The 18,494-nt window shown below is 32.2% G+C and overlaps 1 protein-coding gene across 1 annotated transcript in view; it reads right to left on the reverse strand.

The window, feature by feature from the left end:
• The window catches only part of LOC108905775 (receptor-type guanylate cyclase gcy-12-like), a 72,073-nt gene that overhangs the window by 27,396 nt on the left and 26,183 nt on the right, over positions 1-18,494 (reverse strand). Inside the window, exons 2-6 of the mRNA XM_023455387.1 lie at positions 10,952-11,052; positions 6,060-6,279; positions 5,642-5,650; positions 2,511-2,810; positions 1,736-2,364 (exon numbers count right to left, since the gene is read on the reverse strand). Coding sequence (XP_023311155.1) covers positions 1,736-2,364; positions 2,511-2,810; positions 5,642-5,650; positions 6,060-6,279; positions 10,952-11,042 — 1,249 coding nt within the window. The 5' untranslated portion in view covers positions 11,043-11,052. The remainder of the gene's footprint in view (positions 1-1,735; positions 2,365-2,510; positions 2,811-5,641; positions 5,651-6,059; positions 6,280-10,951; positions 11,053-18,494) is intronic.

Below are 18,494 nucleotides of genomic sequence, written 5' to 3' on the forward strand. Positions count from 1 at the left end.
CCCTAGTAATCCCCTAGTCTGCGAAAAATGTCTTTACTTTTTCTCTAATCATACGAATAATTTTTTCTCTTGGTCTAAAATGGATTTAAACAGATGCAAACTACCCCTGATGTTCACCCTCAAAAACAGTAATCCGTGATATCTCGGGTTCTAATAAATATTTTGGAATGAAACAAAATGGAAATTACCGAACCCGTTTTTTGGGGGATGAACAGCAGGGGTAGTTTGCATCAGTTTAAATCCGTTTTAGACCAATAAAAAAAATTATTTGTGAATTATTTGTTTTTTTTTATAAGAATAATTTCCATTTCGTTTCATTCCAAAATATTGATTAGAACCCGAGATGTCACAGAAATACTGTTTTTGGGGGTGAACATGAGAGGTAGTTGGCATCCGTTTAAATCCGTTTGAGGCTAATAGAACAAATTATTCGTATGATTAGAGGAAAAGTAAAAACTTTTATTTTGTAATGTTAATTCTAATCGTATAGACATTTTTCGAGAACTTAATTTTGCCAATTTGTTTACATAAGTTTATTTTTAATTCTTTTTTAACAAATAAGAATTTTTTATATATTAAAAATGTTTGAAAAATATAGTTTTTTTGAAATAAAAAATAAGGGTAGCAACCCCCAAACACGAAATCACTAATGAAACATCTGTTTTTTTTTAAAAGAAGTATTGTTGCATTTTGTTTTGTTCCAAAATATTGATGAGAACCCCAAATATTTAGAAAAAACTGACTAGGGGGCATACTTTGAGGCTGTATTTCACCGACATATTATTTGATAATTCAAAATTATTTTATAAGAAGGGAACAATTTGGGATACATTAAGTTTCATGTTAGATAGCACATGAAATTTGTATTTTTTCTTTTTTTTCCAATAAGAGGTGGTTTTCACCCCTTAAGAACAAAAAACACACCTAGCGCATATATAAGTTTTGAAGTGGGTGGGTAAGATGAGTCTAATTCTAAATTTTGAGAAAAATCGATGCAGTTATAAAAAATTCAGAGGTACCTATATTTTCAGCTACAGTAACTGGGCAATTTGTTAAAAAGGACAACTTAATTTGACTTTTTGAAATTTTTCTTTTGCGACACGTTTCTTTGGATCAATTAGAACGTATATTTACGATATCAACTTCTAAAATTAAAGTTTAGTAATTAAACAATTAGTTGCAAAAAAAAAACAAACGAAATTAATTAACAAGTATCTGGAGCAACAAATTCACCACCAATTGAATCGGCCATTGGTACACACGTTGGTCTTTGAATTGACCGTCTTTACCACAAATTTCATCAACATCCATCGCTTTTTGCAATAATAATGCGCAATTTTCGAAAACTGATTTTTCCGCGTTCGACCTTTACTTTACAGTTAACAAATTAGTGAAAAATAATTGTAGTACATGAAATTGTAGGTAATTTAATTGCCTACAACACAAAATAACTAATTCTCCGATATATCGTCTAGATTTTCATGGGCTGAAAAAAAGTGAAAAGATACCCTTCCCGTCATAAAGTGCAATAAAATGCCTACTAATAATTTTTTCAAGTTTTCAAGTTTTATGATCGAATTCGATTGGAGTATGAACGAGTTACATATGTAATTTGGTACTACAACTCACGTTTTAATTTTTTTTCCGCATACCATGAAGGAAATTTATGAAGAGAACTGCAACTGCATCGCTAGATAACAAAGAAAAATATAAACATTTGCCATTTCCAACGTACCTATTCCGTTATACGAAGCGGCAGTCACAGGGAATATTCCGCCAATGTGGATGACCGTAGGACTCTCCTTCTTCCACCACTTCCACACCTTGGGGTTCTTCCGCATCCACTGGCAGGCGATCTCCCGCAGCGACTGACCAGGATTGTCGTTGTGCAGATTCAGCATGTAAACGTAGTCTTCTTCTCTCAGCTTGAAACTCCTGAGGCTCTCATACAGGGGCTTGGCGATCTTCTCGACCTTGCTCCACGCCAGCTTCACCAGACGGTGCATCTCGTATTTGTAGCCCACGTTCTCGTCGCGGGTGAAGTTCATGATCTCGTTGTTGGTGAACACCACGGAGATGAACTGCTTCTGATCGACGACGATGTCGCTGGGGAACCAGTTGAAGAACACGATGCTCTGGGTGGTCTTTTCTAAAGAGTAAATTTGGCGCAGTTCCTTCACCACCATCTTCAGGTTGTCTCCCAGCCACAGGACCTTCACCAACAGCTTCATCTCCTGGATCTGGTCAATGAGGAAGGAGCTGACCTCGAATTGGGGGGCCAGGAGTATGGCGCAGGCCTGGTTCTCGCAGTGCTTGGGGATGTACATGCCCCTTTGGCAGAGGGTCTCGTTATTGCATACGTACCTGGAATAGAACATTTCGTGAAAGCGATTATTCAGTCTACTGAAGAGTAGAAGTGTAGTTAAATATTTTTAAATAATTTTCGAAGTGCCCTTTTCGATTTCTTTCGAAATTAAAACAATTTTAATCACTAAAAACTAAGGACTCACTCGTTGGTCCCATTGATTTTGCTGCTGCGATCCAGGAAGTTGCCCAGCAGGTCGCTGGAGATGTCGAAGGGCTGCACCATCATGGGGTCGACAAACAGCGACCAGTGCACCTCCTGGATGTCCTCGGTCCACCTGTGTTTGGCGTAGTAACCCCTCACGGGCTTGTCCAGTTCGGCGGGAATGAACCAGCCGAAACGACCCGGGGGCCCGATGGTGCCGCACTCCTCCACGAACTGCGTGGCGTAGGTGTCGTAGTCGGGACGGATCCACACTTCCAGGTTTATGGTGGCGGGCGGTTCGCTGTAAACAAGCGAATACGTATGGGGCAGATAAACAGAGCGAGTAAAATTTGGTGGTATTTTATCAGGGTATCTCGGTCGCTGTGTTAGTTCAATCAAATTAAATTTATACGTGCCAAAATGTTATTAAGACACGTAAATATTAGGAAAAATTACGTAGAATTGAATGAACTAGTTTAGTCCAGCTGAATATTATTATAAAAAAATGTTTTAGACAAAAGTTTTAGAACTTTTTATAACAAAAGTTTTGAGCCCAACCCGATATCAATTGATAATAAAATCAAATGTATTTATTAGTTATTGCAAAAAACAGCTAAAAATAGCATTTTTTTTAAAACTTCTGTATCTTTAAAACGAAAAAAGATTTTTTTACGAAACTTTCAGAATATGTAGTCCTTGGAAAGTAGAATAAGTGTAAAATTGCAAAATATTTGACAGTTTTTGAAAAATTGAGTTTTACATTTTTTTCAAGTTTCAATAAATCAATAATAATCAATAAACCATACGTGACCCACATTGGGTTTAAAATTTTCTCAACGACTTGTATTTTTCTGTGCAAATTGTGCGCGTATTGCACAATAATTTGAAATATGCGAAAAATCTACCGAAATTTTGACTTATTTTTTCGGGTCGAAAAATGTGGATATTTTTCTTATCGTTGAAATTTAATCGGAATGATATTATTGCCATTTGAAAGCTGTCATTTTTTCACGGATTTAAAAAAATGTCCTATTGAAGTAAAAGTATTCAACTACAACATGGGTAAATTGCAGACTTTAATTTAATAAGGTCGTAGCGATTAAAAAAAAAGATTTCCTCGGGTCCAGTTGGCTGTAGGACATTTTTTTTTAAATTCATGAAAAAAGGGCAGCTTTCAAATGACAAAAATTTCAACGATAAAATAAAGATTTACATTTTTCGACCTAAAAAAAGTCAAAGTTTTGGTACATTTTTTCATATATGTATTTCCAATTGTTTGATGAGTCACGTAAGTGCATTACTGTATGATTTATTGGAACTTGAAAAAAATTATCAAATATGTTGATATTTTTCAAAAATGCACTTATTTTACTTACCAAGGACTACATATTCTGAAAGCTTCGTAAAAAAATCTTTATTCGTTTTGAAGAGGTTTAAAAAAAATGCGATTTTTAGCAGTTTTTTGCAATAACTAATACATTTGTTTATCAATTGACATCGGTCTTGGTTCAAAATTTTTGTTATAAAAAGTTCTAAACCTTTTGTTTTTTTTTAAATGTTCATTTTTTTAAATGAAAAAAAAACTGTTTTTTATGAACTTTAAATACTATTTTGAAAATGAAGCCCTACATTCAGCTAAGGTAAAATAGTTGATTCAATTCTACGGAATTTTTCCTAATTTTTACGTGTCTTTGTTTACTGAACTAAATTTTGTCAAAAAAACGAGGCATTTCCGACAATTTAACTGGCCTATTAGTTGACAAACTTACTGTTAAAAGAAAATGAATTATAATTTTATATTACATTGACGTTTCGATTTATTATAACATCCTCAGGACTAGTTCTACCACATCACAGAGAAAATTTCCCATTTGTTACAACTTAGACCTTAAAACTAACTTATATAATCAAAATTTCACGGCAGTCATTAACCTATATCTTCTTGTCTAGACACATGCATGATGCTAATAAAAGAAAAAAATATAAAACAACTGAAATTGAACAGATTATCAGACACTCGCGTACTAATTTAAATAAAATTACAATTAGGGAACGTGTCAAAGCTGCCACCTGATTCATTCGACGTATACATTTGCAGGGTATATTAACGTAAGGTCTGTTTATTTTTGTAAGTGGGTGATGGTAGTGACACTTTGCACAGGATGGGACTGGCCAAGTGGGACACTAAACTGTGTTAAAATACGATTTCTCGGAAATGATTCGCAGCTGCTATTTTTAAAACGTAAAAAATTGCGGACACATGTTCTTTTAGATGCAATTATAGTTACAACAAACTTTTATTTTGTTCTTATCTTTAGATGTTTTTAATTAAAATGTTTTGTTTTAACAACTCGCATGATTAAGACGGAAATAAAATTTCAAGTAGATATTCCAAATATTCAGATAAAATGGTACTGTATATTATTACTATTGGGAACTATGTTTATTATAGTGCATGATTCCAAGTAACATATTTGGAACTGAGGCGAAATTTAATATGAGTTTTTAAATGGAATAAGTTGCTCCACAGGGCCTCCATCTTGCTTGATGCATTTAAGTAACGTTCTTCGAAGTTTCTCCAAAGATCCTCTTACAAAATCTGGATGACCAATGTTTATAGGAACTTTTTTTACTATTTTTGGCTCTACTTTCACCCCCTTAAATTTTGTACCAACTTTTCCAAACACCCTGTATATCCCCATAGAAACGTATAGCCAAAAGTGTTACAATTGCGCAAATTTTTTATCTATTTTTTTCCGTGTACGTCTTGGAAAGTAACAATTAAACATAAAAAATAGGTATTACATTACATGAAATAGTTAAGTATTTCGCCTTCGGTAATATTTTTTTAACAAAGAAAACTTGCCAGTCCGGTCCTGCGTGGTTTAAACTTAACGCCGCGGACAAATGTTTAAAACATTCGACATGAATATTCAGAAATACGGTGTTTACGTTTCAACGCGCATATTTATCACAGAACCACATTAAACAAAAATAAAAAAGCAACTTATTAGTATAAAAACAGGGGCACGACGCGGATCCGATATTTTTTTGGCTACTTTTAAACCCGACTGCGTAAGGAGTGAGTAATTTCGCTATTTCACTCGGTTGTCGACTGCCACGGAAAAAAACATATCTGTTCTAGTTAGAAGTCGATTGTAGGCGTCTCAGGTTATTAAATAGGACTTTCCTGCATATTTTTTATTAAACCGGTTCAAATTTTTTGCCTAAAAAAAACTTTTTGTCTGACAGAGTAACTCAATGAAATGAAAATGAATCGTTATTGTATTGCTACGTGGTCACGAATTCGAAGAAGGAAAAAAGCAATAAAAAGAAATCGCTACATTTCAGACACGGTAAAATATTTAAACAAATAATATATACAGAAATTGTGTAGACGGCATATATCAAATCTATATTGTAAGATGAATATAAATCATCGTCGTAGCTGATTCTTGACTGATTGTGAGTAGGAAGAACGACGAATTAAATTAGAGTTTTTAGAATTTGTTTAATAGATCTTTAAAGAAAGTTTTGCCCCTTTACTTACATCACATCTCTATGGTAATAATCTGACAACCGTTCTATGACAGGTTCAATCTGAAAATCGTCCTCTTTCATATTAATTTCTATCCTCGAGTAGCCCAGGACCTCCTTGATGAATATGTAGAACAACTGGGTACTCAGCTGGTGAGTCATTCTGCTGGAAGTCTCCAGCTTTATTGCCAACGACTTGCTCTTCAAGTGGAAATATTTCTTCGGGTTCACCTCTGAAAAAAAGTTACACTTGAAGTTCCTCGTGTGTATAGGGATGTATAATGATCTTTACTGCAAAATAGTTAATAATAACAAACATAAACATATAAATATGCCAAAATACTCGTCAAAACTGAATCCCGGCCTATTTCGACTTCAGAACCTCCCGTTATAATATAGCCCCTTAGTTAGAAAACATCATGTATACAAATTCCTTTTTAGATGGAAACAGGTTAAGGCGTGCTATGTTCTACTCCGCAATAACATATCGCATAACCTTTCCCAGGGCCTCCTCCTGCTTTGTTTTCGGCATTAGCAAAGTCCATTGGCTTTTAATTTGAACGATCGGGTTAGCCACCTTGCCGAATTCGTTTAGGTTGGTTAAAAACGTGTGTAACATTTATGTACAGCGGCTGCTGCGCTCAGGTTAAAAAAAATGTGTAAAATACGTGAAAGTTTGATTGCCATAATTTTAAAAGGAGAAAATACTCGTACAAGAATTATCAAAATCTCGATAATAATGTACGACAGTTCGATCAATTAAAAAACTTGGACATAATTTTGTGCTCAGAATACCGTGGTATAATATACTTGTGCCTATACGCATGTGGTGACGTCACTTGAGAGAAAGACTGACAATATCTTGACACATATTGGCATGAAAATGCAGCTTTCTATCGTCTATTTTAGAGCTGGCCTAAACATCTTCACATCATCCATTTTATTATGCAAAACAGATAACATTTATTGTACAAACATGAGAAAATATTTGAGGTTACATTCACATTTATACATTACTTACCTAAACTGACTTTTGAAAACACATAAATTTGGAAATTACACATACGTGTCTAATGTATCACGATTAAATTAAAAACATAACCAATATGTCATAAGTCATCATATTGGTTGTTTTGCTTTTAAGTTTGCTAGCTACTTCACAGCCATCATCGTAAGAAATTGGATCAATTTAATTACTTATTACAAAAATCATCAATACAGAAAAATTAGAAGATATATTACGTATAGGGAAGTGTAATATGGATAGATAGACAGTAGTCCATTGAAATGAAGGCTGAACCTCCATTTTTTCCTCTGTCGATCAAACCTGGGCGCAAATATGTTTTCGACCCTCAGGAATCCGAATCCGCAAAAATTTTTGACCTAGGTGGTCAGAAAAGGGGTCAAAAGGTCAAAAAATCGTAAAAAATAAGTTTTTTCGCAAATATCTCGTAAACTACGGCAAGTAGCAAAAAAATAATTGCACCATCGTGTTCCCAGGGAAATTTTACATCGATTTTATGCTATTGCTTATTAAAATTAAATAAATTTATGTCATGTTTTGGACAATTACTAAGGAAGAGAGGGGAAGTGTATATCTCCGGCGGTGAAACCTATTTGGGGACTAGTAGAGCGCGCACGCTACATGTATCGGCTGACTCGCAGTTGACAGCTCTAGCAGGTGTGCCTCTTTGGAATATAATGCGATTTCAAATATAATTAGCCTGCAGTTGTAGTGGATTTTTTTTTGCTACTTTAATTTTTAAATGAAAAACCAAAAATATTACTAATGATTAATGAATGAACAGAAAAAAATTTTTAGAATGAAATACTTATTGCAAAAATGAAATATACAGGGTGTCCCGAAATTAGGGGGTAATATTTCTACAGGGTGTTCTGTGTCGAAAAAGATTACTTTTTCTTTATATAAACGTGGGTCCAAAAATTCTTCCTAAATTTACCATAACTTTTTTGTGCGTTGACTTTTTTTAACTTTTGAAAAGTATGAAATTTCATGATTTTTTATTAAAAAAAGGTACTCTTGGTTCATATTGGTAGAATGTTCCATTTTTGTGTAAAATCCATTAAATACAGGCAATACAGCGCACAAATTTTCAAAATAGATTTGCAATAAATTTGTGAACAGGAATTTTAGGGGACCTAGCTACTTGGACCAATCCAGTTTCCCGTTTGTCTGAATACAGAAGGATACTTAAACTTTCTGCAAAATGATGTAAGAGAACTATTGGATGATACACCGTTAAACGTACGCTTAACATTACACTATCAACAACCTCTCTTTACCCATAATGTCATAAATTGGTTAAACGATAATTTTCCTTTCAAGTGGATAGGTAGAGGTGGTCCCATTCCATGGCCACCTCGGTCTCTAGACCTATATCCTCTAGATTACTTTCTGTGGGGTAGGTTGAAGGCTGTAGTTTATGCTACAGAAATAAATCATTTGGAAGAATTACAACAGAGGATTCATTTATTTGGCTGCAAATAATTTGTTTTTTTTTTACTTTGTCAAATAATCATTTACTAAAGATTCGAGAATTTTTATGAAGATAACAATTCACAAAAACTAAATAACTGAACTGTCAATGCAAATAACGTCAAACGCATATTTGTTATTCAAAATCTGCGATATTGACAATTTCAATTCCCGATGATTAACACATATAACATTATTTTTAAACGGATTTTACACAAAAATGGAACATTCTACCAATATGAACCAAGAGTACCTTTTTTTAATAAAAAATCATGAAATTTCATACTTTTCAAAAGTTAAAAAAAGTCAACGCACAAAAAAGTTATGGTAAATTTAGGAAGAATTTTTGGACCCACGTTTATATAAAGAAAAAGTAATCTTTTTCGACACAGAACACCCTGTAGAAATATTACCCCCTAATTTCGGGACACCCTGTATATTTCATTTTTGCAATAAGTATTTCATTCTAAAAATTTTTTTCTGTTCATTCATTAATCATTAGTAATATTTTTGGTTTTTCATTTAAAAATTAAAGTAGCAAAAAAAAATCCACTACAACTGCAGGCTAATTATATTTGAAATCGCATTATATTCCAAAGAGGCACACCTGCTAGAGCTGTCAACTGCGAGTCAGCCGATACATGTAGCGTGCGCGCTCTACTAGTCCCCAAATAGGTTTCACCGCCGGAGATATACACTTCCCCTCTCTTCCTTAGTAATTGTCCAAAACATGACATAAATTTATTTAATTTTAATAAGCAATAGCATAAAATCGATGTAAAATTTCCCTGGGAACACGATGGTGCAATTATTTTTTTGCTACTTGCCGTAGTTTACGAGATATTTGCAAAAACCTTATTTTTTACGGTTTTTTGACCGTTTGACCCCTTTCTTGACCACCTAGGTCAAAAATTTTTGCGGATTCGGATTCCTGAGGGTCGAAAACATATTTGCGCCCAGGTTTGATCGACAGAGGAAAAAATGGAGGTTCAGCCTTCATTTCAATGAACTACAGTAAAATTCTACAACAGTTTTTGATTAAATATAGAGGGTGTTCCATTTAGAAAAATTAAGCAAATTCGACAATAAATTTTCACCCCGAGTAAAATTTAACAGTTTTTAAAATAACTATAACAAAGGATAGGCATCTCCCTGTCTCTCTTTCAAATATCAATAAACATTTCAGCTTACATGAGGCATTTTTGAATTAAGCTATCGAAGACCAACTTTTTTTGAAATCATTGAAATATCTCGATAGATCTAAAAATCTAAAAATTAAAAATCTAAACCCTTAAAAAGTATCTCCTTACTAAGGAATTCGTTATTTCTATTATTCACCCATTCAAAAATAAAACAGCAATTGTCTTTTAATTTTCTCAATTTATTAATTTTCACAATAGTTGTTTACCTTTGGATTTTTGTCGCTCACCATAAAGAAAAGGTTTAGTGTGCGCGATGGTCAGCTGTCCTAGAATTTGTTCAAGTGAATCGACTCGCGCTGTTGCCAAGTTGTGATATTCATGCAATTTGCGACTTTTTTTGTTCATTTATGCTTAATTTATCTTTTGTTGAAGTAATGGTAGTCGAGCTTCTAACACACTATAAAATTAAATTTTCGAGAATATTATGTTCATGCACCGAAATTATTTATTCTACGAGAAAACCGTATAGCTTCTTTGAAACTACCTCTTATTATAAAACTGACGAGCCGCTGCTGTTTAGATGAGGAGCAGAGAGTTGTTGTTATTTCTGTCCATAGCAATAAATAAATAAAAGCTACGAGCCAAACAAGTTAATAAAGATTGCCTTCGTAGTTGGTAGCTTGAAATGCATCGGCACTAATTATGACGATTAAACACAGGAACGTATCGGACTATAAATTAGACTAGTTTCATATATCGTATTTCTTAAATAGTTTTCCTCTCTCATTGATTTGCATTATCCTTCTCTCAGACATCTCGGTCAAAAATGTGTTTGAAAGTACGCTAATTCTTTTAACAATTTGTTAGTTTATTTAAAAACAATCATACTAGCGTATTCTCTATGTTACACACTTCCATGTTGAAAAATCCGGTCCTGTCCGATTATTATTCTGGAAAACACGTTGTTGATGAATTTGTTTTTGTACCTTATAAATAAACAAACTAATTTAGTTTTATAGGAACAATATGCATACCGACAAAGAAGCATTTAGTTTTGTGCACGATAGAAAAAATATGTCGATGACTTCTTTGCAAATTTCATTAAGTATACAGGATGTTCTGGAAAAAGTGCCGCATAATCAGGGACATAAAAAAATGATTTTTTTTCCCTATGGGCCTACAGACTTTTGTTTGAGATATAGGACGTCAAAGATACTTTAAACCCGTTTTTTTCACGAAACGGCTTCCGTGGTGCTAGATACCTACCTGGTATATCCAGACATTTTTCGTTGTCATCGTAAGCGGCCACCAAAATGGAACAGAGGAGGTGGCCTGCCAACAGCCACCAGATATTCATCCTGTGGCGTCTGCAACATAAAAGAGAATTTTTAGAAAAAATATTCGTTTATAGCCGACCTAAATAAAACCTTTTAAATATCAATTTCTATAATTTTCAAACTGAAAGAGTATCGTTGTGATATTCTTATTGCATGCTACGAAAAGCTTTCGTGGAATAAATACAACGGCATTGTACGTTCCTATACTCCACAGTCGAAATTATAGAGAGTGATTCATCGCTAGCTTTTGGACTAGTAAGGGGAATGAAGCGTGCCGGGAACGAAAATTCATTATCGTGTCTGCGTAAAAGGCAACAAGATATAGAAAATATTAAAAAAAGATAATAAAACATAACATCTAATATTTTTTACGGTTTGCTATAACAGGCACTTTGATCCATTTTAATTATTACAGCATTTTAAAACGTCCCAATTGTGTTTTTTTAATTTATAAATTTATTATAGCCATGGAATTAGACCCCTCGTCTACGCTTATGCTATGACGTTTCTTAGGACGGGTTAAATCAAGTCCGTTTACACCCACTAAAAAAGTATTTCCCTATTCCCTGGCAAGTGCAAAAGACAGAGATAGAATATAGATTGACGTTCAGTGTAACTCGGTCTCTAGACGATTATAGATTATATCGATGTGCATTGTGAGCGGCACAAAGATAAATAATATTGAACCGTATAAAAATCAGTTTATATTTTATACGCATTATGGTAATAGTGTTTTTATATTATGTCTTAGTCACTCTTTATAATTTCGACCGCGGAGTATAGTTAATGAATGATGTGCAATTAATTCACATCTGTACTAGCCTCAATTAATCTACAACCTCGATAAGCATGTGCAGTTCTGAATAACGTTTTGTTTAAAAAATAGGTTTCCTTATATGGAGTGGTTTAGATACATGTTAAGTTAAAACCTTTTTATATACGAGAAAGGAAAAAATATAACAATGAAACGGACGGAAATAAATTGAAAATTTCTTAATATTATGCATTTGTTTTGCTGCGTAAAAATCAGCTGTTGTTTTTATGTCGGTAGTTATTATTAAAATGTGTAGGAAATAAAAACGTATATTCTTCGTCAAACACGTTTGTCTCGAAAATAAGTCATTTTGTGAATAGCAAACAACTATACATTTCTACCATAACAGTCAGTCATAACAAAATGAAAGTCTCAAAAACGATAGAAATTTCAAAAAGTCGATTCATCATTTTGAGGCGGTGTTCTAAATAAATATCGGTAAATAGAATACTTTTGTTGAAATTTAGCTTTTAGCAAACATTTGGAAAATTTTGTTTTCAATATGAAGAGGAGAAACTGTAATAAAAACAATTCGAAACTCTATAGCAAAACAGTTACAATACATGAAATATATATAAATGAATTTAAGTTCAATCGATTTTCCGATGTAAAATTTGTTGTCGGCAGAAATGCGAAGAAAATTAAAAAACAATCCCTTAAAAAGAAAAGCTGGCTCCTCATCACTAATTTTTTCACATTGCTTCACATGAATTAGTACGGAGAGAAGGATTTTCTACTAGCATTCAATTCTTCAAAGAAGAAACTGATAATTTGGGAAACCTAACAGACTGCATTGAAAATAACCGAATCTTCTTTAAAACTACATAATGTTTCAAAACGTTGGCAGATAGTAATTGATTCATTTACAAATTTGGACAATCAAGTACGTCCTGTTCTCTCTAAAAGAATCTGATTAAATCCAAACTGGAAGGAGAGAAAATCAAGGGAGTGCTGCAGAAATGTCCAGTTAGAAAGAATAATATATTTTTGTGTATAAATAAAATAATTAAAATCATGCTGCAAGAGCGACTTCTGTCTCAAATTTGGCTAAAAAGGGGTTGAAGAACAACAATTTATTAAAATTACAGGGCACAGTAACAGCCAATCAATCATTACATTTAGATGTGGATGATAGAAACCATGAAAAATACTGTACCTAAAACCAGTAAGTTCAATCAAGACCAAAATATATCAGATGATAGATAACACTAAGAAAATGACAAGGTGCAAACCTTTAACTCAAACCAATCTATTTGCAATAACTGTGTTTTTAATGTTACTGATAATTAGCAATTCGTACTTTTGTATCAATATTTGTTTATTGTTCGAATTATATTATGTAATAATTTTTTATAATATTATTAAAAACATTATCAGCAAAGTTACTCATTTTATTTGCCCGAAATAATAAAACGTAAGATGTAGGTATTTTTCTACGTATAACACAAATAAAATTAGCGATTAGGAAGAAAAAACAAAATGACAATTATTTTAGTTTAAATTGTATTTGAAAATTATGAGGAGCTTAATATGTAATTTGTACAGGGTGTCCCCGAATAGTATGTAAAAAATTCTACCACAAATTCTCGAGGTGAAAATAGATCGATTTGCCTTATCTTACCTTAGTACAAAAGTTGATAACGACGGATACAGGGCATAAAAGTAATATAAATGAAACCGGTGATTATTTTGAACATTTACTTAAAGTGTTTTTGTCTAATTAATAAAATTCACATATTTTCAATTTTGTTTTATTGCTTGTTTAGCAGTTTGTTGGATTTCGCCCTAATAAAGCAATTTTCTGGCAAAGGGTCTATGGGAAATGTGAGGAAGTAATTTCAAAAGCATGTAAAGAATTTGTAGCTCGATATCCAGAAAAACGAAGACCTTCGCGAAATACATGAAGGCAATTTCGAGCAAATTCTCTACATGTTCTTGAAATTACTTTGTCACATTGTCCATAAATAACAAACAAGTTAAGAATAAATAATCCTCCTTAGTATAATTTAAACGATCCCCAGGCACCTTTATTTAAATTTTCGTCAAAAATTATTACAGACACAACAATAATTTGACAACTAACTTGACAAAAATGTCAAGTTAATTGAATTGTTTTTGGAATATTTCTGGTCATGGCCAATTTGATAACAGATCTAATACAAGAAGAACTGTCAAAAAAATAGGAAATTGCAAATATCCCTAAAAGTAGTAACGGCAACCCTAACAATGCTTAAGTATATAGCTAGAAAGGAAATTTCAACCTGCATACTATGGAGTAATAAAAATACAGGGTATTCCAGATAACACAGATAACAGATAATAAGATAAGATAAGATAACACAGTTACAGCTGTTTGAAGTTATTAAAATGTAACGGCAAAAATGAACCACCTAGTATTAAATGTTGATATACCATGATTTACCTTTACAGGTACCAAAAATCGACTTGATATCACGCTCCTGATAAGAGTTACTAGCACCTCCACGGACCCTTGCATCTGTAAAATGTTTTCTTTGAAAATTAATATCTCAAAATCTGTAACTCCTAAGTATAGAGAATGTTTAACAAAGTGATTCTCAAATTTCACGTAAAATCCGAAAATGTAATAATATATAGGGTGACCCATTTAAAATAAGAAAGTTAATGTCGAATTCAGGTATAACCGGAAATGCCATAAAGTTCTAAATATTTTAACTGTGTTAGCTTGCCCTACTGTCTTTGCAAGGTTGCCAAATTTTCAGATATATCGGTCAGTACTTTCCGAGATATCGATTCCTGGTGGGACACTCTGTATATCGATTTGTAAATTTACGTTTTGAGTGATTTACGGAAAAAATATAAAATTATGTGCATTAATGTAACATGTTTAAGGTAATTTTACATTACTTGATGTGGTGTCAAATTTACCAATGATATAGCGTGATTTTACATAAAATGAGTGCACTTTCCTTGGGAAGGTTTTATTGTATTTTCAAGTACCTTATATTTTAAAATTATCACACCGCACACTTATATTTATAACGCAGAATCGGTACGTACGCGAGATCGTTGTTCGACTGAAGAAAGGAAGAGGGAGTCACTTTCATTAATTTTACCAGCTGGCGACGACTCCGGGGACTCCCGTCCCGTCAGTTCCTATTTAATCACGATATCAATCTGCCCCTGGTTACGCCGCTAATCGTGTGGTATACGATCTCGCATCTGGCGGTCTACGCAAAGCAGGGCTAATCCACTACCTTCGGTGGCAGCGGCGTATCAGGGCTTGCCAGACCTAATTACTGGAATGTATACTGTATAATTCCTTAAGGATGGAAACTGATGCATCTCTGGTTGCCTAAATTATACCGAAAAATGGTAGAAAACAGCCTTTTTTTATTCCAATATATCTTTTTAAAGCAATGGAAGAAAGTAGTAAAATTTCATATCACATTTGGCAAAGTATAAATGAAGACAGTAAAGCAAAAATTAATTGGGATAGGTAAATAATTCGTGAGAAATTAATTTCTAAATATGAAGGTTTTTTGGACTTTTACATAGTAACGATTATTTCTTCATAGTATTATAGAATTATGCAATTTTTTATATAGTTGTCTTTTAATAAATAAACTGATTAGACTTTATTTCATAGTTTGTTCAACACTTTATTATTTAAAAAGTTATATTGGAATAAAATTATTAAAAAATATTCATTCATAAATAGTATTATGTCTGACCTTTAATTCGCTTGATTTGTAATAGATGTCGCATTAGTAAAAATTTATTTTTGAATGGACTCGGGTTATTTTAACCAACAGCTGTTGTATTGTGGTTAATTTGGTATAACCTGATTCTGAATTGGTAGTCATGGTTTCTGTTAATTGATACGTAAATATTTAAAGAATGTCATGATCATTTTAGATATATTATTGTATAAAAGTATATAAGTAACAGTGCAAGTCCATACTATTATATAATTTTAGAAAATATGAAATATAAACAATTTATTTTTAGTTTATTTAAAACCATAATTTTAATAACTACGGTTAGTGGATAAGAGGGAAAACATTTTTATTTTCAATTCTACTAGAAAAAGTAATTCGTGACAAAAAATATTTTGCTTTTTAATTGAATATGGTTGTCATGAAAAACTGTAATTTATATATATATATACAGGGTGATCAGAAATTTAACAAAATTAATAACGTTGAAAAAAATAAACTGCTTTTGTTTTTGATAATATAAAAAAATGTTAATAAGAAAAGTTGTTCATAACGGAAAGTTATGTTATAAATACGATTTGTGAATAGAGCGGCTTACTTTGGTATAAACAGAAATGAAAAAAATATATATTTTTAATAATTAATATTAAGTAATTTTTGATAAAAAAATTCGCATATTAATATAAATAGAATTTTAATTATGAATATACGAATTTTAATTATGAATATACATAATAATGAGGAAATATAAAAAATATGTACGATATACTTATTTTGTCCAAAAATTGTGTAAAGAATTATGTACAAAAGGACGATTTGAGACTAATTTTTTTTTTATGAGAAATAGGTATTCAGTTCACTTCACCTGAAAAAATAGTTGTAGGTACTTTAATACCTCCAATATAAACAGAAACTCTGTGGAACAGTGTAGTTTAATAAATATGTAAATAAACGAAAGTAATAAAGAAATAAATAGAATAGGTACAGTAGAACAGGAAAAAAATCAAAAAATCATAAAAAAATTATTTCTTTTTATTAATATATTGTGGATCCATACATCTTTTTCCCTGTGGAATATTTTTGTATATTATTTCTGGTAGTATACAATTTTTATAAAATTGTTCCAAATTTGTTGCCATTGATTTTTTCCATAATTCTTCATCTTTCTTAATTTGTTCTACATAGAGCGGGTTGTTTTCACCACTATAGGTATACTTATTACGAAATAAAAGACTTCTTCCGGTTATATTTAACTGTCTCTGTATCTGAAAGTAAGAAAAGAATTTTACCAGATAATATTTGTTATAAACATATATAATTATACATTTTTACCTATTATGCTTTTGATTTACCATAATGATATACTAGTCATATACATATAGGGTGCCACAATAATGCTATAAAGTTTAGTATAACTGTAGTAGTGATTTCCATTATTCATTATTTTCAGACCGAATTAAACATTCAGAAAATAACTCAACAAATAAAATATTTCGCAGCCACAACGCAACAATAAAAGATAACAGCTGAGAGACCCATACAAGAAATAATTACATTCACACCTACTCTAGTCCGAATCCATATAAGTACTAAAATGTAGAAAATAATATGAAATAAAACTTTTAGTTGGCTGCAAATGTTAGACATTTGTACAACCACTTGCCATTCTCCTTTTTTGTAAATATGTACATAATAATATGTAAAAGATATAAAGTAGAAATATTTTCAGAACAAAAAACCGGCGGCCGCAAATTTGTATTATTTTATTACCCTTCTCTTTTCATATGCAATTATGAGATAGCAAGAGAGTGGGATGGACGTATAGGCCGGACAACTGATTATCGTGCACGTGTGCGTGCACCTGGCATTTTCTCGTTTTTTTTAGGTGTATTTTGCCGGAATTTGAATGAATGAAATTATCGTACTATTTTTACTATAAACGTATTTCCTGTAGCGACATCTATGTATTACTTTGTTAGATGAAACGGGACTTCAATGTTTGTTCTTAAGCGGCCACATAACCTACTATAAAGGTATTGACAAATCAAAATACCACTCAATTTTCGTTTCGTTTCATTTGAATTTTTGTAGTGGTATATCCACCAGAAGTACTTGTATTTGTGCAGTGTTATAAAATGTGTTAGGTGATTTCGTGATGGTGACAAAAAAGTACCCACCTATTGCGATTGAATGAAAATTATTATTAATGTCATGCTTAAATAAACAAAAATATGTGAATGTGTTGACCACTAATGCGACTATATTCCTTAACCACTAACTATTAAAAAGAAGCTGCTAAACAATATTTTTGTCGTCAACTCGGATAGTTATTTTTAAATTCAATGAGTAGGTGTAAATTGTTTTATATTATATTTTATTTAGGTATATGACAAATTTGTTTGAGAATAACAAATCTACTACTTTTAATTTAGATCAGTGTTAAGTTTACTCTACGTTTGCTCCAAATTATTTCATGCTTTGGTCTTATATACAAATGTTAACATTTATTGTCAGTTAATGTTAAAATTGCAGTAAATAACACAAAAAATTTAAACCGAATTTAATATCCTTCAAAAAATTTAACAAGCTCGCAGCTCCCATATTTCTGCAACTGCATTAAAAATTGCTACAGCTGAAGAATTGTCATTGCACATGTCGTAATTCTTATTGTGAACAAATATAATTGCCCACTGTGCATATTAAATGTTTTATCTTGGACATACATGAAAATAAATCTAATTCACTCAACTAAGATTATACCTCTCTCGAAAAAAGTGTTCAGCTCTAAATTCCCTTAAATTACATATACAGGGTGTCTGGTAAGTATATGGCATACTCTCGGGAGTGTATAGGGGAGGTCAAAATACCGCGTTGTTATAAAAAATATTCCTAGTGTGCCCCTTAACGGAGATACAGAGCCTCAAACTTATGGACAAGCACTCGACAATTGGAGGCAAGAA

Source organism: Anoplophora glabripennis, unplaced genomic scaffold, assembly GCF_000390285.2.
Source record: "Anoplophora glabripennis isolate ALB-LARVAE unplaced genomic scaffold, Agla_2.0 scaffold269, whole genome shotgun sequence".
Classification (NCBI taxonomy): domain Eukaryota; kingdom Metazoa; phylum Arthropoda; class Insecta; order Coleoptera; family Cerambycidae; genus Anoplophora; species Anoplophora glabripennis.